General features: G+C 42.9%; 3 protein-coding genes across 5 annotated transcripts; 2 read left to right on the top strand and 1 right to left on the bottom strand.

Annotated features, from left to right (window-relative positions):
* The first annotated feature begins 271 nt into the window (after positions 1–271).
* On the top strand, positions 272–3,634 carry LOC114799216 (deoxyribonuclease-2-alpha-like). The gene is made up of 6 exons (XM_028995667.1): positions 272–496; positions 1,095–1,248; positions 1,342–1,447; positions 1,595–1,759; positions 2,720–2,947; positions 3,035–3,634. Exons 1-6 carry the CDS (start codon positions 357–359, stop codon positions 3,409–3,411), a joined length of 1,170 nt encoding a protein of 389 aa, XP_028851500.1. The 5' UTR covers positions 272–356; the 3' UTR covers positions 3,412–3,634.
* A 110-nt stretch (positions 3,635–3,744) lies between these two features.
* On the top strand, positions 3,745–10,821 carry stambpb (STAM binding protein b). Of its 2 annotated transcripts, none has more exons than XM_028995666.1 (10): positions 3,745–3,959; positions 4,694–4,929; positions 5,617–5,692; positions 5,787–5,882; positions 6,017–6,401; positions 7,195–7,319; positions 7,407–7,544; positions 8,172–8,284; positions 8,410–8,572; positions 8,678–10,821. In XM_028995666.1, exons 2-9 carry the CDS (start codon positions 4,727–4,729, stop codon positions 8,534–8,536), a joined length of 1,263 nt encoding a protein of 420 aa, XP_028851499.1. In that variant the 5' UTR covers positions 3,745–3,959; positions 4,694–4,726; the 3' UTR covers positions 8,537–8,572; positions 8,678–10,821. The 2 variants fall into 2 exon arrangements, with proteins under 2 accessions (XP_028851499.1, XP_028851498.1); XM_028995665.1 differs by having other exon boundaries at positions 3,749–3,959; positions 8,410–8,509; positions 8,678–10,820.
* Positions 9,131–21,374, bottom strand: fkbp15b (FKBP prolyl isomerase family member 15b). 2 transcript variants are annotated; one of them, XM_028995655.1, is made up of 30 exons: positions 21,165–21,374; positions 19,714–19,820; positions 19,360–19,438; positions 19,197–19,266; positions 19,038–19,112; positions 18,868–18,966; positions 18,431–18,580; positions 18,243–18,311; positions 18,009–18,152; positions 17,750–17,892; positions 17,625–17,673; positions 17,404–17,529; positions 17,237–17,327; positions 16,973–17,076; positions 16,726–16,768; positions 16,533–16,642; positions 16,364–16,462; positions 16,188–16,282; positions 16,010–16,112; positions 15,132–15,164; positions 14,643–14,814; positions 13,632–13,768; positions 12,928–13,083; positions 12,491–12,643; positions 12,194–12,286; positions 11,977–12,090; positions 11,623–11,730; positions 10,915–11,549; positions 10,318–10,423; positions 9,131–9,834 (listed from the first exon to the last, which is right to left on the bottom strand). In XM_028995655.1, exons 1-30 carry the CDS (start codon positions 21,212–21,214, stop codon positions 9,757–9,759), a joined length of 3,591 nt encoding a protein of 1,196 aa, XP_028851488.1. In that variant the 5' UTR covers positions 21,215–21,374; the 3' UTR covers positions 9,131–9,756. The 2 variants fall into 2 exon arrangements, with proteins under 2 accessions (XP_028851488.1, XP_028851489.1); XM_028995656.1 differs by lacking the exon at positions 15,132–15,164.
* Positions 21,375–21,609: the final 235 nt, after the last annotated feature.

Here is a 21,609-nt window from a genome sequence, read left to right as displayed (position 1 = left end):
CTCATGTTCTAATTCCAATAAACAAACTTAAAAAAAAAACAGTTCATTTTCTTTACGAACTTAACCATTTTCCATCTGGATCACACAGATCACCTATCATTACAGCCTTTACACATTTCTGAAATTATAAATCACAGCATATCACATCAGATATAGGTTTATGTGTCTACTTAATATACTTCACGCTTCGAGATCGAGAAGAAAAAGAACCCCGATAGAGCGTGCGCGCTCACGTGACGCTTGGCCCCGCCCACCCCGAGTCGAGCCGCTATAAAAACGAGGCCGGCGCGCGTTCCCGCAGCGAGACTCCGCCGCCGGCGAGGACACGTTGGTGACCAGCAGCAGGGTGGAGGACGATGTCTCCGAACGCTCGTCTTCGTGTTTATTACGTTCATTACGGGACCATGCCGGCGCTCGCCCTGCTTCCGTTGCTGTTGCTTGAGGGCGGCGCTTCGCAGCTTTCCTGCTACGAGGACTCGGGAGACGCGGTGGACTGGTTTGTGGACGTTCTGTACATTAAGACACTGTTAAAATTCACACTCCTGTGCCAAGGTCTTGTGTATCAAGATCGAGTCGAATTTTTCCTATCTTTAAAAGATCACGTACAGAGAACATCCGTTCCCGGAAATCCAGGTCCATTTTATTTTTATTATAAGAGGTCATTAATATGTTAGTAAGAATGTGAGTGCTCAGGCATTTAGATATTCAAAATGTTTGAATCTTAGTTACTATTAGAAAGATTAAAAACTTTTACAACACTTCTCACAGTGTACTAAGACTTGTGACACCTTACTGTGTGAAAGTGAAGTGATTGTCATTGTGATACACTGCAGCACCGCACACGGTGACACAACGAAATGTGTCCTCTGCTTTTAACCATCACCCATGGTGAGCAGTGTGGTAGCCATAACAGGCGCCCGGGGAGCAGTGTGTGGGGACTGTGCCTTGCTCAGTGGCACTGTGTGTGTGTGTGTGTGTGTGTGTGAGAAATATAGTGCAAATGGTATTAGTCACAACGTGATCATTTGCATTCTATATATGAAATTAGGGAGCTCTTGGAGTTTTTAGCTTTTTAATTTTCCTCCTCTTTGCAGGTTCTACCTGTACAAGCTCCCTCACAATCAGTCGGACATCGATGGGCTGAAGTACTTGTTGATGAGCGGAGGTGATGATGGCTGGGTAGATGGGAACGGACTGGTCAATGAGACGACAGGGGCACTGGGCAGAACCGTAGGCCATTTGTATGAGGTCTGTGGTCAGAATCCACAACTTATTGACAGTTGGGCCTTGCATGTAGTTTTTTTTTTTTTTTTTTTTTTTAAACTGTTCTGTAATCTTCAGAACGGAGATTATGGGTACATCCTGTATAATGACCAACCACCTGAACCAATGGCCAAGACTCTTGGAGGTGTAAGTGCTAGCAGCAGCAGTGGTGGTCATACTAAAGGTAGCTACATCAGCATTTTGTGAACACAAGAACTGCTCTCACTTCCCTATCAATATTTTGTCACATGACTCTTTGTTTTTCTCACATCCATTTTTAAAGTGCTGTCATCAGTCTATACATCTTGCACAACTGGTTAATCTCTTCTAGGTGTAGTTCTGTTCGACAAGAGCCAAGGTTTTTGGTTGGTCCATAGCACGCCACACTTTCCACCCCCCAAATCCGAAGGCCAGTTTTCATACCCAAGCAGTGGTGTTGTAAATGGACAGAATTTCATCTGTGTCACCTATGCACTGGACAAATTTCAAACCATTGGTAAGATGCACCTAGCATGCTGGTAGAATTACATTTTACCCACTCATTTACATTTTCAGGATCCAGAGTGACTTACAATCAGTAGTTACAGGGACAGCCCCCCCCCCCCCCCTGGAGCAACTTGGGGTTAAGGGTCTTGCTCAGGGACACAATGGTAGTAAGTGGGATTTGAACCTGGTTCTTCTGGTTCATAGGCAAGTGTGTCACCCACTAGGCTACTACTACCCCAGTGACTTTATATTCATTGAATGTGTGTATAATAAATAATTATGAATTATACAATTTTAATGTATTCTATACAGTGGTAATTGAATGAGTGATATTATAGAATGAATCTCATAAAACAATACATTTCTCAGTATATTCAGAAATGGCACCAACCGGGTATTTTGGGGGAACCTGGATTACATTGGGAAATTGCACAAGAAAGGGGAAATACTTAAGAGGAAGAAACTAATTCATAAAGAAGTGCATTCCAAATAATCACTCTACAACCAAACAGTACACTAATCTGGATTTCCAGTTTAAAAATGCTTTTTGTGGGCTTATTCAACATTTAATACGAGCTCACCTAGGCTGTCTGGTCCTGCAGTTGCTAGAAATGGCGATTATGCTCAGAAGGTCTGATCTGGAATTTGTCAAAAAGGGAAAGTTTACCTCCCCTTTTTTTTTTTTTTTTTTTTTTTTTTCATGCTTTGTCCCACCCCCTTCAACTTCTATAGGCCGCTCTCTTCCTCAATCCACCTCTCTCCTCCACATTAGCATTTAAAGATAGACACTGAAACTGTGCGTCCTGGGAAAACCTCAGTGTATGACTGGATCAAAATGGCTGTAATTCTGCACCACGGATGAATTTCAGAAAATTACTTCAGATACAGTATTAGGGGACCGATAAGACCGATATAAAAGCAAAGAATGTTCATAATAAGGGACCTTTTAATGCTTGTATGTCTTTCACAGGTGAGCAGCTGAAGATCAACCAGCCACATGTGTATGACTGTCACGTCCCTGAATCCCTTTCTTCCTATGTGCCGTCTTTGGTGCATCTGTGCAAAAAGAATCGGAGAGACAGGAGGAATGCCACCCTCATTCACACATCCCCTACTGCTGCCAATCGGAGTGTAGCTCTCACAACATTGGCTGGAACAGATTTTATTAGCTTTGCCAAAGGACCATCCTTCAGCAATGGTAAGACTGTAGCCATCTTTAAAACAAATATATGAACTTTCTGAACTTTTTCATTTTAAGGCACGCAATCACTTCACATGTGTCTAGATCTCTACCACTCCTGGGTGGCACCGACTCTCCTGTCTAACCTCCTTGTGCAGTTCTGGCATCGGTCCACTGGAATCCTGCCTTCGGACTGTTCCAATAAATGGAAGGTTCTGAACGTGCAGCTTGTCTCTCCGGGACAGAGGTGCACGTTTAGCACTATGGATGATCACTCTAAGTGGGCTGTCAGCGCTGCAGCTGGAGGAAGTTCTGGTGGCTGGGTCTGTGTGGGAGACATTAACCGCAACCAAGCTGAAGAGAGGCGCGGGGGTGGCACTGTTTGCCGACAGGATCCAGTGGTGTGGAAGGCCTATCGAATGGCGGCCCTAGAATGTGAATCGTGTGAGGGGGAAATTGGCAACTGCGGCGCTGAAAACTGAACCCTGGAAGATTTTGTGGTCTTCACAATAATCTGATAAAAGTGAGGGTCATAACTGATTGTGTGTAATGTTCTTATGCACTTTTAAGAATCTCTGCGGTGTGGATGAAAAGCTTTTAACAAAAGAGGCACAAATGGTGCAAATCGTTCTATTGATATTTGTGCAAAAATTATATATATTTTTAAAAGCTTGAATATTTTATTAAATGAAACAATCTGTAAAATATTTTGTGTTTTACTTTAATGTATTTAACTTAAAAATATTCAAGGTGAATATATATATATTTTGATTGGCTGAAACAAGATGTGACGTACTTCCGGTTGTATTTGCTTCCGCATGAGCCTTGTCTTCACTCTCAGGCTGGTTCATTATGAAAATGTGACAGTTTTTGACTCATGGAAGTTACGGCGAAGGTGAACGTCAGTATTTTTTTTATAGCCGATCGTCGTTCAATACAAGCGAACTGCCTAAGTGGGCGGAGTCCTGACATGCCTGGCAATTTATTTATATAAACAAGGAGCAACATCAGCTTCCCTACCTTCAGCCAGGTAAGGTTCTTGTGCTAACACGAATCAGTAGTATTAACTCGCAACATCACGCACTCCTGGACTGGAGAAGCGTGTTTGACTGTAACACCCCGGCGTGTGACCGTCGTTCACGTTTCTACTAAAGCAGTAGTCGGATAAATCTCCAGCGACCTAATTAAATACATACTGAACTGCCTGACATGCTGCTTCATGTCGAAACCTCCTCCACCTCCATAAACACGAGAAAATCCGATTGTGCCTCCGTGCATACTTCAGTGTAGCACGTATCATGTCAGTGATCTGGAATTGTAAATTTTTTTTACGCGAGTGGTTTAGTGCGCATACTCGGATAATAGCCACGCCCCTTTACCAGTACATTAAAAATGAAATGTGCTCTAGATGGTTATATGGCTTTAACCTGCATATCTATACACTACATCAGACTAAACTGACACCATAAGGATGTTAAGTGAAGTCATGTGTAGTTGACCTCACTATTAAATAATTATTAAATTCCAGCATTATGGAATTTAAATTGTAATGATCGTAATTTTCCACGTAAACTTTGAGAAAGAAAATCAGAAAGGTTACACAACAATAGCCTCTACTGTTCATTCTGTTGGTAGGAGTAGACGTCAAGGAAGCCATGGCCCCATGTACCAAAGCAGTGCTGCACGACAGCAGAGTGTGTGTGTGTGTGTGGCATCAGAATGAATGTAATGCTGTGCTGTACACTGCGTGTGGCTTCGTTCCAGGCAAATCCTGTAGTGGTGTGGTGACTCGGCAAGATGCTGGACCACACGGACCCAAGCCTGCCCCCTGAGGAGCGGGTACGTGTCTTAACAAAGAAGGGCAGCGCTGTGGAGGTCAACGACCATGTTCCGGCCCGCCGCTACTTCCGCTCCGGGATGGAGATGATCCGAATGGCCAGTGTTTACGCCGAGGAGGGGAATGTAGAACCTGCTTTCATCCTGTACAACAAATACATCACGTAAGGAAAATTCGTAGTTGTGTATATAATGCTTTGGTGAAGAACGTAAGCACACCCCTCACATTTTATTGTCCTGCAGCTCAGTTTCAGGGTGTGGCAATCTCCTTACAGTCCAGGCCATCTTTATGTAGAGCAACAATCCCTACTTTCAGATCCTCAGAGACTCTCTTTGTCATGAGGTGCCATGTTGAACTACCGTGACACAGCTGCTTCGCATTCACACCGGAAACCTTGTAACACTAATGAAGTCACATGACTAAAATGGCTAATTATGCACAATTTGGACATTGTGGGGTGTACTCACTTTTGTTGCCAGTGGTTTAGACATTAATGTCTGTGTGTGTGTAGTTATTTTTAAGGAAAAGCACATTTTATACTGTTATACAAAATGTACACTGTCTTAAGTATCACATCCTCAGTGTTGTCCCAAGGAAAGATATAATAACTCACTCTTGTGAGATACTGTGAATGAACGGACTTCAAGTTGAATGCACTTAATCAATTGATGCTTGAAAGGAAAGTGCAAGAAATGGTGTGGTATTTTTCTAGGGGGTATAACACTTAACCCTGAGTGTCTCCAGGGGGACTGTCCCTGTAACTACTGCTTGTAAGTTGCTCTGGATAAGGGCATCTGATAAAGGCTGCAAATGTAAAGCTATGACTGATAAAATGAGTCAATTTTCACAGACTTTTCATTGAAAAGCTGCCTCAGCACCCAGAGTTTAAGACTGCAAATTTCCCTGAGAAGAAAGACACCTTAAAGGTAATTTTCTGCATTTCTGCACACCTAACATGTCATCTTTCTGTGATATTTTTCATTTCCACTTCTCACCTTACTTTTCTATGATTAATAACAGAAACTCAAGGAGATTGCGTTCCCTCAGGCAGAAGAGTTGAAAAAGTTGCTTTTTAGGAAATATGAAAAGGAGTATGCTCAATATCTTGTTAAAAAGGTAAATACATTCTTTCTGATTAATACTTAAAATTATATTCACATTCTTTCGAGGCAGGACTATACTGAACAGGAATGATTGATGATTTAGCAGTTTTATGATGCAACAGTAACATTTTGATTATCTCACTCCAGGAAAAGCAGGAGGCTGCCCTGGCCCGGGAGCTTTCCAAGCAGAAGGAGCTGGAGTTGGAGAGGCAGCGGGTGGCGGAGATGCAGAGGCGTCAGCGTGAGCAGGAGCAGTTCTCCGCCTTTGAGGAGATGATCCGGAGGAAAGAGCTGGAGAAGGAGCGCCTGCGAATCATACATGAGTTTGGGACGTCAGATCTGCCACACGGTGATGGCCCACTCATCCCGGGCATCGAGGGGCCACCACTCCCATACCTGGCCTCTCCTTCATCTCCGCAGAACCCTGAGCGTCCCACCAACAATGTCCCCACTCCGGCCGTTCCGAGACCTGGAGCCCCTCCAACGTTCGACCGTTCCCTCAAACCTGCATCACTCATTACACCAAACATCAGTAAAGTAACATTTTTACCCTTCTTCCTAACCCTAGCAGTAGGTGGTAGTAGCCTAGTGGGTAACACACTCGACAGAACCAGGGCTATAATGGCCGAGCACTTAAGGAAGTGGCCCCGTAGTCAAAAGGTTGCCAGTTCAAATCCCGATCTGCCAAGGTGCCAGTAAGGTGCCACTGAGGTGTCACTGAGCAAAGCACCGTCCCCACACACTTCTCCCCGGGCGCCTGTCATGGCTGCCCACTGCTCACTCAGGGTGATGGGTTAAATGCAGAGAACAAATTTCACTGTGTGCTGTGCTGCTGTGTATCACAAGTGACAATCATTTCACTTCTAAGAAGACCCAGGTTCAAATCCTGTAACTGTCCCTGTAACTACTGATTGTAAGACATCGCTCTGGATAAGGGTGTCTGATAAATGCTGTAAATTCATGTAAGGTCTGACCATAATACATTACATATGTATTACATAATACATTACATATCACTTTGAATATGCACGTTAGAACAAAGCCCCTAGTGATCAAGCCAAAGGTGACATGGTCAAGGAAATGGAAATCATCCTCTTCTGGTCAGCACTTTATAACCCTGGGTTGTCTAGTTATACACATCAAGGAAATGATGGCATGGAGAGATTATTGCATCCCATCAGAACAATTGGAAGCCGAAATGCTAATTTCTTTGTAATGTTCTTTGTATGTTTCTAGGGCCTCTATATATATGTAGCCGGCTATTATTCTCATTCTTGTTTGTGTACTGACTTATCATCTTACTTCTTTTTTGTTTCGCTTTGCAGACACTACAGTAGAGGGGCTGCGCCAGTTGGCCGTTCCAGCCGAACTCTGCAGCAAGTTCCTGACACTGGCCAATGCCAACACAATTCGTGCAGTGGAGACCTGCGGTATTTTGTGTGGCAAGCTGGTATGTCTGCTTGGTTCATAAATTTCATGCGATTCGATTTTTTTAATGCTTGCACATAGTAGTAACTTCTTGGTTGGTCTGTTTCAGACAAGGAACGCTTTCACAGTGACCCACCTGATTGTGCCAAAGCAATGCGGTGGCTCGGACTACTGCGATACGGTGAACGAAGAGGAGCTCTTTCTGGTGCAGGACCAGCACAACCTGATCACTCTGGGCTGGATACATGTGAGCGGAAGTGTTATTTATTAGATTAAGCAGGATATCCAGACTCACCATGGCAATACGACCTACACAAGGTTCTGAATCTGAATAACTTGCATGTCATTTTATTGGTGCGTAAGATACATTTATATGCATTGTACTAATATGTCTAGAGGTGATTTGGTCACATTCAGAATACAACGTGTGCAGATACAGATCATATTTTAAACGCTGTGAGAAAATTCCAACATTATTTGTTATTCCTTAGTAAATTTACCATGTTTAATAAAATAAAAGTGCATGTTTAAATGTTTTAGCGGAGATTACATTTACATTTACATTTATGGCATTTATCAGACACCCTTATCCAGAGCGACTTACAATCAGTAGTGACAGGGACAGTCTCCCTGGAGCAATTTAGGGTTAAGTGTCTTGCTCAGGGACACAATGGTAGTAAGCAGGATTTGAACCTGGGTCTTCTGGTTCATAGGCGAGTGTGTTACCCACTAGGCTACTACCACCCTACCAGATTAAAGCCGGTCTACGCCTTTTGTCACAAATTGTATTCTAGAAATTATTATTGATCTAGACAACAACATGGAAATGGCTTCTCGTAATAAAAACTTAACATTCAGGCTTTGTGTGCAACAGACGCACCCAACTCAGACAGCGTTTCTGTCCAGCGTTGACCTGCACACACACTGTTCCTACCAGATGATGCTGCCAGAGGCCATCGCCATTGTCTGCTCTCCAAAATTTAACGAGTGAGTAGTCACACAATCACTCTGGTCTCTATGAAGGCTGTTTATGTGTGCAAAAGGGAAAAAATGATAATAAACAGATCATAAAAATATTAGACTTGATAAAAGATGAGGCTGTTTTTCCTTAGGACTGGATACTTCAGGCTGACCGATTGTGGGATGGAGGAAGTGTCTACCTGTAAAGAGAAGGGCTTTCATCCACACTCCAAACAACCTCCTCTCTTCACAGTGAGTCCTCCTTCTTTTCATTGCTGATAAACGTTCACGGCGCAGCAGGGAGATCTCAACTAAGTAAGTCGATTGGTCAGCCAGGTTAATAGAGTGCAACATTCTTTTGGCATATATGGTAAAATGCTAAAAGTCCCTTTTGTAACCTCAACTATTTGGCTTCTACAGGAAGGAAGCCACATCAATATTACACAAGGGACTGTCACAATGTTGGACCTGCGGTGATCCTTCCCAACTGATGGATAGTACAATGAAACAGATACAAACACTAAACTTTTTCTTCCTTCCTTAATTGAAGACTAGCACTCCAAGAGGTTTTTTTTTTTTGTCTGGGATTTACTGTGCTGGTGATGGTGTTTTAATGGGCAAACCTAAAACATATCGGCTGCTCTAATGCACTTAATTAATAGCATAACAGAAACCTTTAATGATGTCTATGGGGAGCTCAGGGATGGACGCTTGTATACAAAACTACATTGACTGACTGTATAAAAGTGTCTGCTCATTTGCAACTGGTTGTCTCGCTATCATTAAATGAGTGGTTGGGCTACATCTGAACAAACACAAAAACAGTTCTCATTTCTACTCTTATGTGTTGAAGAAAAAAGAACGAGTTGGGAGTCAGTTCCTTTCTATTTATTAATTGAAGTAAATTGCTGTTAGTGAATTTTGTAAAAAGTTTCAGACAAGGTCAAGACAACCGTAATTAACGTAATACCAAAAGATTATTCTTAAATCAACCCATGACTTAAATATATGGCTTTAAAAAAATCCATGTTCAAAATTAAGCCAACCCTATGACATTTGAGATTTAAAAAATTCATCCTTTCCAAATCACCACTTGCAATTTTTTTTTACAGTTTTTGTTTACAAAAGGCATTATGGCAAAACACAAAGTGAAAAAAAAAGTCATGTTTTTACCACCTCTGACAGAAGTTAATGTATGTATGTATGTAATAACAGGGGAAATACTATTACAGCCTGTGTGTAATGTTAATAGTGGAGAAGTAGCCACTTCAGGATCACATTTGTCAGTCAGCAGCAAATTTTTCCTCCCCCAGTTGACTCTGCAGTTCAATAAAGAGCCACGACAGGCCTGATGCTACCTCCCCCTTCTCTTCCTGCTGCAGTCCTTTTTTCAAGTCCAATGTTTTTTCCCGGAATAAACATTGTGCTGGTTAAAGAGTTCATAGAGAACGAGCTCGAATGTAATGAAATCAGTCCAGTGTTTTTCCTGCGAACTGAGATCAGGCCAGCCAATCCAGATCATCGTCGTCCTCGTCATCACCGAACAACGGCGCTGGTGGTGGCCGTCCCTTCAGACTCTGAGAGCATATAAGAGTATCATTAGTCACTGTTAATCACCTCCAAGCATTTGTAGACTAAATGCTTGTTTCTACTTTTGCTTCTCAGTAAGGGGATCCATTTGAATTTTATTTTATGAAAAAAGATATTAACAATGCTGAAAACTGAGTAGAAGCAACATAATACTACCTGACATATTTTCATCATAAGTCAAGGAATTACTCGAAGCATAAATCCAAGCATACCTCCCTCATTTGCCTAAAACTTTTATGAATTTGGGGGTATTGGAGACAATGCACACTACAGGGAGCTGAAAGGTGGAGGTATTTTAAAAACTGGGCATCAGATGCTTTCTTTTTCTTTTGTCATGTCCATGTGATGAGGGTCAACAGCACTATGTATTGAAAGGCAGAAATGAAAAAACAGGGGGGTTCTCAAACTTTGTGCCAAGGCAAGACAAGTGTGTGCTGAATCTGAGAGCAGGCTCCAAGATTCCTCCTCACCAGCTCGTCCTCATCCTCTTCATTGGGGGCTGGTGGGGGTTTTAGTGGGGCTGCATTCTGGAAAAATGGCTCCGCTCCATTTTCCTCTTCTACTCCCTCAGTCAGACTGAGAGAATAGCACAACGAACGTGGATGAGAACGTCCAGAGATGTACATATTCAAACAGACAGACAGACATTCAGGTAGACGGCCAAAAATACAGACAGGCAAGGAGGAAACAGAAATAATCATGGGAGTCTAGGTGGGAGATTATGACAAGCCAGGTTAGTTAACAAATGTGTAGATTGTTGCCATGAAAGTAGTTTTTTATGTCCAAATATGTCTAAGCACTAGCATTTCACATTGCAGCATGATCTGACGTGACAGAAATATGCACATTTTGCACAAAGATGCAGTCAATTATGAAACTACAATATGGTACTGAAATAAAGACAACAATCAATCACATCTGCCGTACATTTAAGTAAAATTATTTCATGCAAAGGGGGATAATTAATAAAAAAAAACTACATATAAATAAATATCCTGTATTTCAGGCAGGTAATGCTGTTGTTAGGCTAAATGTGTTGTATAGTTCATTATGATGTTCCAGCGTACCTGGTGGAACTTGACTTTTCAGGCAGTGCACCTGGGGAAGGTGGGGGTTGGGTTGGTGGTCCAGACCTACACTCCATTGGTTCTGCTTCATCCACAATGTTACTGGTGTTTCCTTTTGGCATACACCCATCCTCACTAGGAGGCTCAATCGTTAATTCAGAGTCACAAACTAGGTCCTCCACGGGCTTTGATTCACTCTGTTGTGCACTTTCTGTCTCTGTCTCGTCACCTGATGCCACATCAACATCAACAGCTACCTCCTTTTTGACTGAAGTTTCAAACTGTTGTGTTTCCTGCTGTGCCTCTTCAATACTTTCCTTGTTTTCTGTGACCACTTCCTTTTCCAACTGTTCCTCCAGGAAAGACTCTTGTCTGGTCTTCTCTAAGACAGTGCTATGCTCCTCCTCCTCCAACTTTTCTTCTTTTGCACTTTGTCCCTCCTCCTGTATTCTCTGCTCCTGCTCATCAGCCTCATTGTTTCCATTCACCTGCACGTCTAGTGGTGCCTCGGATGTCACATGCTTCTCCTCTGCTTGTGGCTGCTCTTCCTCACCCTCCTCCTCCTCTTCCTCCTCTCTTGCACTTTGTTCTGAAGAGGTCCTCTCAGTTGCAGAAAGAAGCTGCAGTGTGACATTCTGTAAAGAACCAAGAAAGACATTTTTCGAATATATAAAAACAGCCATATAGATTAGAATGCAGCAGTCATACCTTAATGGTGTTGACCAGCACTGTGATAACCGTGCTGCCTGAGTATGTCTCATTCAGGTCAAACTCCGCTCGTAATGAATGGAACACACCGTTCATAACCCGCTTGACCTGACAAGAGAAAATCAGATGGCCAGAGGGCTCATAGGGACATGTTGAACAGAAGATGCAATGCCCGTTTTTCTATGTGTAACTTTTCCATCCCACCCAACATTTTGGTGCTTGAAGACATGAATAAATATGATTCAGCATTCAATCTGATGAAGACATAAGCAATAATGATGAAGAAAAAAAAAAAGATATATATATATATTGTAGAGCAACATTAATAATAGCATAAAAAAATATCCTAATTACTTCTACAATGGTGTCTCCCTGTTCCTGCTTTTCCGCAAGCCTCCGCTCCAGGTCAGACACACGCGCCTCAAACTGCTGCCTCATGGACACGGACCGTGACTCAAAAGCAGAGTACTGACAGAAAGAGAGAGAGAAATGTGAAATAGAAAAACAGAATGAGCAATTGGTGTGTAAATTAGGCAGAAAGGTGCAAAGTAATCAATGAATTAAATTGTACCTTCTCTCTCAGAGCCTCTAACTCCTCCCCCTGATCTTGTTGCTGCAGTCGGCTTTGCTCCTCAGAATCACGAGTGTGCTTCAGAGCTGTGAACTGTGGCAAAGGGAGTGAGGAATTAACTGTCCTGGCATCAACCATTGTTACACACAAAATCACAGATATGCCTATAAATTCCAGAATGTGTAGTGACAGAAATAAGCCATTTAAAATATACTGGATTAAATTATATAACCTCAATCTCCAAAATGTGAGATGCTGAGTAAAATAGAATGTGTGTGTGTGTGTAGTTTGTAGTACCTTCTCCTGCAGCTGTGACAGTTTGTGCTGCAGGTTGTCCTTCTGCTCAGTCAGCTCTGTAACCTGTCTGGCCTGCTGCTCCCGTGCCAAAGCTAGAGCCTGATCACACTTCAACTGCCATTCCTGCTGTAGCTCAGCCTGCAACTGGACCATCTGAAATGCACATACAACATTAAACCGCATTTTAAGAACTGTCCATCATTTCTTCATATTCTTCATACCAATACATTTCATGTGGGTTATGAATTGTCATTCATTACTGTGCTAAAAAGCTAACCACAAAGCATATAATTTGCGACGGTGTATACAAGCATTAATAAAATGAATAAACATTCATTCCAACAAGTCATGATTAAATTCCTTCCATTCAGGACATTTATGGTTCTGTGTTACATGTACGGGGTGTTTTGGGATCAGAGATGGTAGAGATTACCCACCTGCTCCTGTGCTGCCTGGTCTGTGCTGGTTCTGGACTTGCGCAGTTGGCTCCTCAGGTTGTCCAGCTCCTGCTGGCTGTTTTTACGCACCTCCTCCAGCTCCTCATCACAACGCTGCCTCTCTGAATGCCACTTACGTTTCCTGTCTGAAAGAGTCTGGGAGAAAAAAACTTCATCATCAGCATCATATTAGCATCACTGGGTACAGAAGTCACATGATCTATGAGCTTTCCTGCTAATTCAGTTTTGTTTGAGGCAGCCTGGCTTTATTTGATCTATGGGCCTCATTCAAATTAATTTCCAATATATCAACTAATACTATTTATTGAAACCAAATAAATTCTCTGTTTTTTTTTGTTTTTTTACAACAAAAGGGCTGTATTTTAAGACAGTATAGGATGTTTAGGGCCATGCAGTGGTGTAGTGGCTTCTGAAGTAGGTTCAACATAGGTTTGAATGGCTTTTTTTTAATGGATTTTGAGTTTGCATGCTCTTTTTAAATAATGTGTGAATGCTGTGTGCACCCTGCCCTCTGACCAATGTCCTGGTATGGGCTCCGGTAGTCAAAACCCTGATAAGGATGTCTATTACATTGCTATACTAAGAGACCAGTTATTACTGAAAAGATGTCCATTATTAACAGGAAATCAAACTTCAGACGTCTAAAAGAGAGAAAAAAATCTAAGTGCAATGACAACACTCACTCGTTCTAGACTGTCTTTTTCGGTCTTCAGATCTTGCAGCTCCTCCTCCATGTTGGTGAGTTTAATCTCAAGCTCTTTGCGTTTTTGCTTTTCAGTTTTGTACTGAGCCTGAGACCGGTCCCCAGCCTCCTTACACTCTATAGACACACAAAAAGCCACATTATATATATATATGCACACGTGCACACACACACACACACACACACACACACACACACTTCTGCAATCTACATACAAGTACAACAGTCCAATGCATCAGTTCTGTAAGAATAAAAAAACTGTAACATACACCTATATGCATAGGCAGTGGTGGCCGCCAAGGTGCCACTGAGCAAGGCACTGTCCCCACACACTGCACCCCCTGGCTGTCCACTGCTCACCAAGGGTGTTGGTTAAAAGCAGAGGACACATTTCGTTGTGTCACCGTGAACTTTGCTGCAGTGTTTCACAATGACAATCACTTCACTTTCACTTCACTTCATATGTCTCCATAAGAACACAGTGGTGGCCTAGCGGTTAAGGAAGCGGACCCGTAATCAGTTGTGCCACTGAGCAAAGTACCATCCCCACACTCTGCTCCCTGGGCGCCTTTCATGGCTGCCCACTGCTCACCACTTCACCTCATTTTCACTTAAGAAGTAAGAAGCAGTAAGAAGCATTTGGGGCTACATTTTAACCGCAGTCTTAGGTCAAAGGCACATTCTGGCGCATCGATAATACAATGTGCAAAACCAGCCATTTAAATAAGGACTGGTCTCTTCAGCACTACATCACCGTTTCTGAAGGCTGCTAGGGATAGCATTGCACAAGACATGCACACTGACTCACTGTCCACTGCTCTGTAACACTAGTCCATGCTGACAGCTGTTTCTATGGGAACCTAATGGTTCATGAAGACCTTGTCTGTGGGAAATGCACAAATATTCTGAAAAACATCTAGTCAGCATCTGAAAAGTTTATTGTGCCTGTGTGAAACAGGCCAACGTTTGCGGAGCAGAGGACAGCACCGACCTTCCAGCTGCGTCTGCAAGGTGGAGATCTGGGCGCCGGACTGCTCGCCGTCCTGCAGGGTGGAGTTCAGCTTGGCCTGAAGCGCTGCAGCCTTCTGGTGCTGAGTGCTCGCCTCTAGCTGCAGCTCAGAGAGCCGCGCAGTCAGGCTTGCAAGCTCCTCCGTTAACCGCGCCTGGGGGTGCGGACACAAAGAGTCAGAGAGAGAAGCTGCGGTGAACTTAGCTACGCATACGCAGCTGAGGAAAACCACAAACAAGGAAAGACAAGAACTGGTCGAGCTTTTGAGGCAAATGACACAGAAACCAAAGGGCATTAAACAGCGATGAGAACCCTGTGAAGGGAAATGGATTGACGGCATGATGATGGTGGGAAACAAAAAAGAAAATTAGTTCACAAATGAACTCTGCTGGATTGATGTAATTAAACAGGATGACGTCAGACAGCCAGACAACACACAAGGCAGGTACAGAAGACAGCAAAGCGCCTTACCTGGTCCCCTCCCATGTCCTGTTGCAGTGCATGCTGGGAAAAGAAAGCAGTCACGACTAAAAGCCCTAAAACTAGTCCAGCAGGAAAAACACACCAGAGGACAGCAGGTATCATTATTTAGTAATACAACTAAGTTCGTCTGGCTTATGCAAGTCATTTAGTAAGAAATTTACAAAGAAGTGGGCCTGCAGAATGATGTGCGAGCCTGAAAGGTTAAGAATTATATATAGAAAAAGCATGTAAAGCTTCTGAGGCAGCTGGAGCACAGAAACCCATTTGGGGTCTGGACAGCATGCAGAGCACAGGGCTCACAGTCCACGGGTTAAAATTCAGAGGGAAAAGGCAGAAGGGGTTTTCTTCCTGAACAGACACGCCTGCCACGTTTCTGTAAAGCCAACTGAAAAGTGTCTCAACAACAGAGCCGACCAGACGATTTTATTAAAAACACAAAGAACTTGTCTTTATATTAACAACATATTCTGACTGATATTTTGAATACATTTAAGCATATTAGTTCATCAAAAGAAAACGGGTTATGAAAAATTGCTTCCACCAATTAACTGAATCACTAATTACTGTGATAAATATCAGATGATTCTCTGGAAAAGCCGTGTATTTGGAATCCCAATATGATATTTGTAATGTGGGTTTTAGTATAATCTTATATTCAGTCCAATTCAGTATTTATATTGTTCGAAATGAGGGACGAAAGATCATCACAATGTGTTCGCAGCTCACACAGAGCCGTGCCGGGCTTCAGGACATCAGAAGATTAAGGCTTCTGCAGATCCTCTGCTAACTGTGCTCATGTTAGTAGCCAGGGACCAGCAAAATTAAGACTACAGCAGATTCCAGGCCAAGACGGCAAGACTCGTTACCTTATCCTGTTCCGCCTGCAGAACCCGAGCCTGATTCTGCTCGCTGGAGTTCTTCATCGAATTGTTCCTCTCCTCCATCAGCAGGTTGCTGTGCTCCATGTACCTGCAGGGGAAACAATAAATAAAGCAATGAAACAACCTGCGCTGTCACCTTCTCTCTTCCACTGCATTTACAGACCTCTGGTTCTGGTTGATCAGTTCCCCTATTTTGCGGTTTTGCTCTTCTATGCGTGAACTCTTCTCAAACACTTCTTTCTTCAAACACTCATTTTCCTACGTGGAAAATGAGTCAAACCATTTTAGTAATCAGTGTAATATAATTCAGTTCGATTGATTTTTAAAAGATTTTCCTACCTGTATGATTCGCTGAATATTATGCATAATCATAGCAGTTTCCATAGAGACATTAGACAGGCCACTGGTGATGCCACCTTGTTTCTGCATGTCGTCCACCTGAGTGAACAAATGAGTCAAATTTACAACGGAGGACATTTGCTACCTAGGCTGTATAATATCAACAGACCTTGGAAGCCAACTGGTCTATTTTGTCAGCCACTTTTCCCACAGCCAGACGAATCTCAGTATTGTGCTGCCGAGCCTCGGTCATCAGGAAAGAAGTGACGTCTCCAGGCGCTTTAAGAAGATTAGACTTCCATCATTTTCCCCCATGTCACATGATTGGGGAGGATGGATGCAGTGTACTTAGTGTTTGTTACCTTGGTAGGGCACAGTCTGACTCTGGTACACCTGGTTAACAGGCTGCAAATGAGAAGGAGTCACTTAAAATAATATATTAATATATTATAATATATTTACTAATAAATTTACACACACACACACACACACACACACCTCACATGGCAAATAACATGTATGAGTATTCTGGCAAAAAATATTTAACAACCACTACACCAATATAAGGTTCTGCAGATAAAAGGAGGCAATTTTAAGTTGAAATATCACTTGAAAAGCATGGAGAGAACTCTGCATCAGCGGCTGGGGATTGGTGGGTGCCATGGACACAGGCATCAGTGCTGCGGTTGGATTAGCATGAGCATGTGTAGTCACTGCAGAAGTAAAGCACAGAACACAAACTGTTAAATGAGATAGATGATGCATTAGCTTTCATGGTGTTTGCCGGTCCATTGCATTTGTGTATTGACTTGTGATCTTAATTTTATGAAGAATGAAACATTTAGTGATAGTTAAACCCTGTACTGATCTCACCTTGCAAAGGGCATAGAGGTGCACTTGTGATGTGCACAGGTTGTGGAGAAGGTAACACAGGGTGGTCTTTCACACGGGAAACACTGTGGTCCTGAAGAGGACACGATGATTGTGTGGTTACTACTTACAAATCTGCACAGCACCGGTAAAATCTGCCTACATCTCACCTCAAGTTCAGAATCACTGGAGTCTGCTTGAGAGGATGAGGATGCTGGGCCAGCCAGAAAAGGCAACATGGGCTGACCCATTTTGGCCATGCGGGAGATCAACTTTGCTTTGGTGGCATCAGGATTCTAAAGAGATGGTGCAATTAACAACAACTGATACAAAAGCACATACAACAACAAAAAAACTAATTTGTTAGTATGTAGGGTGCATTTCTACTCACTGTTAACTGTTCACTGAGAGAATTGGACTTTGCACGAAGTGGTGGGTCACTGAGGGGAAAAATTGCATTCAATTCAAATACTGAAACCATTCAATTAGCTTATTTCTGAAAGTCAATTTTACTACCCAGGCTTTCCTGTAGCCACAGATGGGACCTGTGTAGTAATGTCAGGACCAAGATTCTCCACGCTGGGGGCTGGTGAAGGAGCGGAAGAGTCATGGGACCCAACACTGAGACGCTCTGAGCAACCATCTTTTGCTAACTTCACCTAATTTGATTACATAGTACTAATTAGGTTACGTTGCAGACATGTATTATATGTCATCCTGTTTAATCAACTAAAAAATGCTTCCCATCACTTTATAAGAAGTTGTTACTCCTCACCCGGCGAACCTCTGCCTCAAAGACCAGTGTGCTGTCTGGTGGGATGCAGTTGGGAACGCCCTGAGACCCGTAAGCATGCATGGGAGGAATCACCAAGATACGATGGCCCCCCTTTCTCATACCCAGCATTCCTTCCTCCCAGCCCTAAAGAAAATGAAAGGAGATGGAGGGGGAAATGGGACAACTAAATAAAAACTCGAGTAAATTGAGAATGATCCTCTAAAAGAATTGTACCTTTATGACCTTCCCAGCACCCAGTTTCATCTTCAGAAGCTTATCTTTGTTCAGATTCGAATCAAACAACTGTAAGGATGATGTTAAAAAAAAAAAAAAAAAAAAAAAAAGGAACTTTTGGTTATTTACTTTCAGGTTTAATATATATGGTGAGCTATTTTTGGTGTAATCTGGTAAAAAGCCACTACCTGTCCGATGACCTGATTCTGGAGTAGCCATCCAGTGTATGCCACCTCCAATAAGTCCCCATTCTCAACAGCCTGACCCTCTCCTAACGCCAGATCCTGGACAACAACATTGTCCAGTGGAGCCGTGCTGTTAGCTTTAGCCAAGCACACCTGCAATAGGATACGATTCAGCTGAAGGGAAGTCCAACGCTACTTTCACATTTCAAGCTTTGACTTTATGTTTGGCCAAATCCTCTAATGACAAATTCAGGAAGATTTTAATTGTGCCTTCTAAAAGAGCGACAGTTGCTAGTTGTATCCCTTCTATTTACACATATGATGAATGGAGCTGTGGCCTAACAATCGCATTCAATCAATACACAGGTAAATAAACAAATACTAAATCAGTAAATTATATATAAAAAAAAAAATCTTATAATATTGAGGAACCCTCCTACCTCCCTACAGAAGTCCACTGCTGACTTTTCAGAGTCAAACATCACAGACCAGTTCTGGCGCTGGTCATCATAAAATGTACAGTAATTGCTGGGCTGAACCTGACAGACAAGAACGTAGTTAGCCGATGCCGAGACACCATGTCTGTCAGCGGCTTTGTGTTGCAACTCACAGTGAAGATGAACCCTGCATGAATCTTGGCCGATGTGACGGGTTTCTGCTGACTGGCATATAGCAGAAGTTTATACTGAAAAAGGACCAAAAATAAAAAAAATCCGATAAACTAAATTAACTCATCTAAACTACTGTTTCATCCCGAAATGAACCCTACCTCCTTAGTTGCGTGGGTTCCCAGGACTGCGGCTCCCAGCTTGCCTTGCTTCATATACTGCCCGTTAACACTGAAAGGGACACATAGATCGTTATGGCAGGCCTATTCGTAAGGAAATGTACACTCTGCATATGGGGGGAATACCTAACAAATTGTTACTCACTATCGATAAGCATGGACTGCGGTAGCCAGGAGAACAGCAGGAGATCCGGTGGGTGGAGCTGGCTTCTGTGTTGGTGGTCCTAGAAAATGAAAATGCTAGAAATATTATTGAATAAATATTATAGCATTAAATTATCCACACACACACACACACACACACACACACACACACACACACACACACACACACACATACATGTGTGTGTGTGTGTGTGTGTGTATATATATATATATATATATATATATATGCGCGCATACCATGCTTTGAACAGAGCAGTGCCATGTTGCAAACATCAGATTTTTCATGTCAAACATATTTTACACACTATTTCTGCAATATTTAATGATCCTTTACCTGAGTTTGTGGAAGTCTTCTTCGGCTGTTTCGGTGCAGTGTACTGGAAGGATTCATTGCCTTGGTTTGCTGCCTGATCAAGTCCAAAGAGGGAGGCTAACTTTGCCCTGAAAGAAAATCAGACACACACAGACTTCAGGGAACAAAGCCCTTACTGAATGCATTGTTCTGCACCGCAGACTGCGCGTTTCTGTGACGGGTGGATATCTAATTCAGACGCAGTATCTTGTGTGTAGAATTATGTATAGTCTTCATCTCCATACTTGTTGCAAAGCTTTAAATTGTCCAGCTCGGAGAATTGATTTGACAAGGATTTATAAGTAACATTCTTATCTTTAGTTAAAACCTGGAATCTATAGCTAAATATATATTTTGTCATTGGCATTCAGACATTCAGTGTTTTTCCAACTCCAAACCGCATAGGCAGGACAATAACGCACGTAAAAGGTAAAACCAAATCATTCAGGTTATCATAAAAGACAGAGCAATGTGTTTCTGCCACATACTGACCCGTGCACCTCTCGCCATTGGTAATCATTGTCCCACAGCGAATACATGCTGTCTATCCTCCAAATCGGACCAGCGTCCTGCACGCGGTGCTGGCCAGCCCCACCAGCTGAGGGTTCAAAACGAGTTTCCTTCAGCACGTGCTCCGACTCCCTCACCTTGCCAGACCAGTACGGTTACACCTCCATGGCACATTTAACACTGCACCCCGGCACTGAAGGCCTGCGGCAGCAAAGCTGTCCCCACAGTCATCTGCCCGGGCAGACAAGCCAGCGCATGGACAAGCCAGCTTTGACTCAACTCCTGTAACCACTACCATGTGAGAGGAATTAGAGGGCAGCCCCCGGGCTTTTTCTAGCCTTTGTTCCTGCCTTCTTAGACCTCAGTCCTAATGACATTTCATGCTGGAGTCGCTGCTGTTAAATAAAAGTTAGGGCTCACAATAGAGTTTATTATTAAGCAAAATGAACTCCTAATTTCAGTGGTGAATAATGGCCTGTCCTCCTTCCTGTCAAGCAATTGTTATTTTTCTCACATTAACTACTGCAACAAAAGTATCTATCCTTTTAAATATCTATATCTATGTGCATCACAGTCCTTATCACATAATAAACATGGCACTTTACTTATGCATTGTGGTGATTAAAAGCCAGACTAAGGGGGGTGGGGTACTTGAATCACATGATGAGTGTCTACTGACTCTTCTGAGTCTAAAGGTTGGCATGTCACGTGAAGAAGAAAAAACAACTGACCAGTGATCGAATGGTGGCAAGTGCTTCTTATTGCAACAGCGAGGAAAAATTACTGTGCCGCCCAATCCAATGCATTGGTGACATGCACGTCAACCCTGGTCTTTGATGGTGACTCTCTCTAAACGCGTCCAGCGTGGCCACGGCGGCGACATAAGGGGCTGGAGTTAGCAGGACTCACTGACAGACACTCACCCTCCAGTGGGAGACATGAAATCCCCATCTTCATCATCTGTAGCGAACATTCTTTTCCTTCTTGGGTGTCTTTTGCTTGTACCAATAAATTAAAGCTACTTTGGAGTTTTGGGGTAAAGAATGATGCCGTGACAGGCAGAACGCATCTAAATCTGAGCTGTTCTCCCGTAGCTAGCTAGCCCGCCGGCTAACGTGCAACCCACTTCCTGTTTCCCCCGAAATCAGCTGACCCCGCCGCCATCTGATTGGTGTATTGGCCGGGTCGTGCCACTCCGGCCTACCCGTGAAACAACGCTACCCTTCGGACAAACTTTCATGTGAGACAATGAAAGTAGTAAAAACCCTTCACGGAGTATTGCATAATTAAGAAATGCGTTTGAATTATTATAACATCGGTAAGAGTTTTAAATTAGGTTTAAATTGCTAGTGGTGAAAGATTATTACG

Source organism: Denticeps clupeoides, chromosome 11 (assembly GCF_900700375.1).
Source record: "Denticeps clupeoides chromosome 11, fDenClu1.1, whole genome shotgun sequence".
Classification (NCBI taxonomy): Eukaryota; Metazoa; Chordata; class Actinopteri; order Clupeiformes; family Denticipitidae; genus Denticeps; species Denticeps clupeoides.
This window is presented reverse-complemented; position numbering and strand designations above follow the sequence as displayed.

Excerpts from the sequence above, each read along its gene's own strand:
- LOC114799216 (XM_028995667.1), top strand. The coding sequence starts at position 357 with ATGTCTCCGAACGCTCGTCTTCGTGTTTATTACGTTCATTACGGGACC. Across the intron at positions 497-1,094 it reads TCGGGAGACGCGGTGGACTG|GTTCTACCTGTACAAGCTCC; the intron begins GTTTGTGGACGT and ends TCCTCTTTGCAG. Across the intron at positions 1,249-1,341 it reads CCGTAGGCCATTTGTATGAG|AACGGAGATTATGGGTACAT; the intron begins GTCTGTGGTCAG and ends TGTAATCTTCAG.
- stambpb (XM_028995665.1), top strand. The coding sequence starts at position 4,727 with ATGCTGGACCACACGGACCCAAGCCTGCCCCCTGAGGAGCGGGTACGT. Across the intron at positions 4,930-5,616 it reads CTGTACAACAAATACATCAC|ACTTTTCATTGAAAAGCTGC; the intron begins GTAAGGAAAATT and ends CAATTTTCACAG. Across the intron at positions 5,883-6,016 it reads CTCAATATCTTGTTAAAAAG|GAAAAGCAGGAGGCTGCCCT; the intron begins GTAAATACATTC and ends ATCTCACTCCAG.
- fkbp15b (XM_028995655.1), bottom strand. The coding sequence starts at position 21,214 with ATGTTCGCTACAGATGATGAAGATGGGGATTTCATGTCTCCCACTGGA. Across the intron at positions 12,644-12,927 it reads ACCAGGCAGCACAGGAGCAG|ATGGTCCAGTTGCAGGCTGA; the intron begins GTGGGTAATCTC and ends TGTGCATTTCAG. Across the intron at positions 12,287-12,490 it reads TGTCACAGCTGCAGGAGAAG|TTCACAGCTCTGAAGCACAC; the intron begins GTACTACAAACT and ends CCTTTGCCACAG.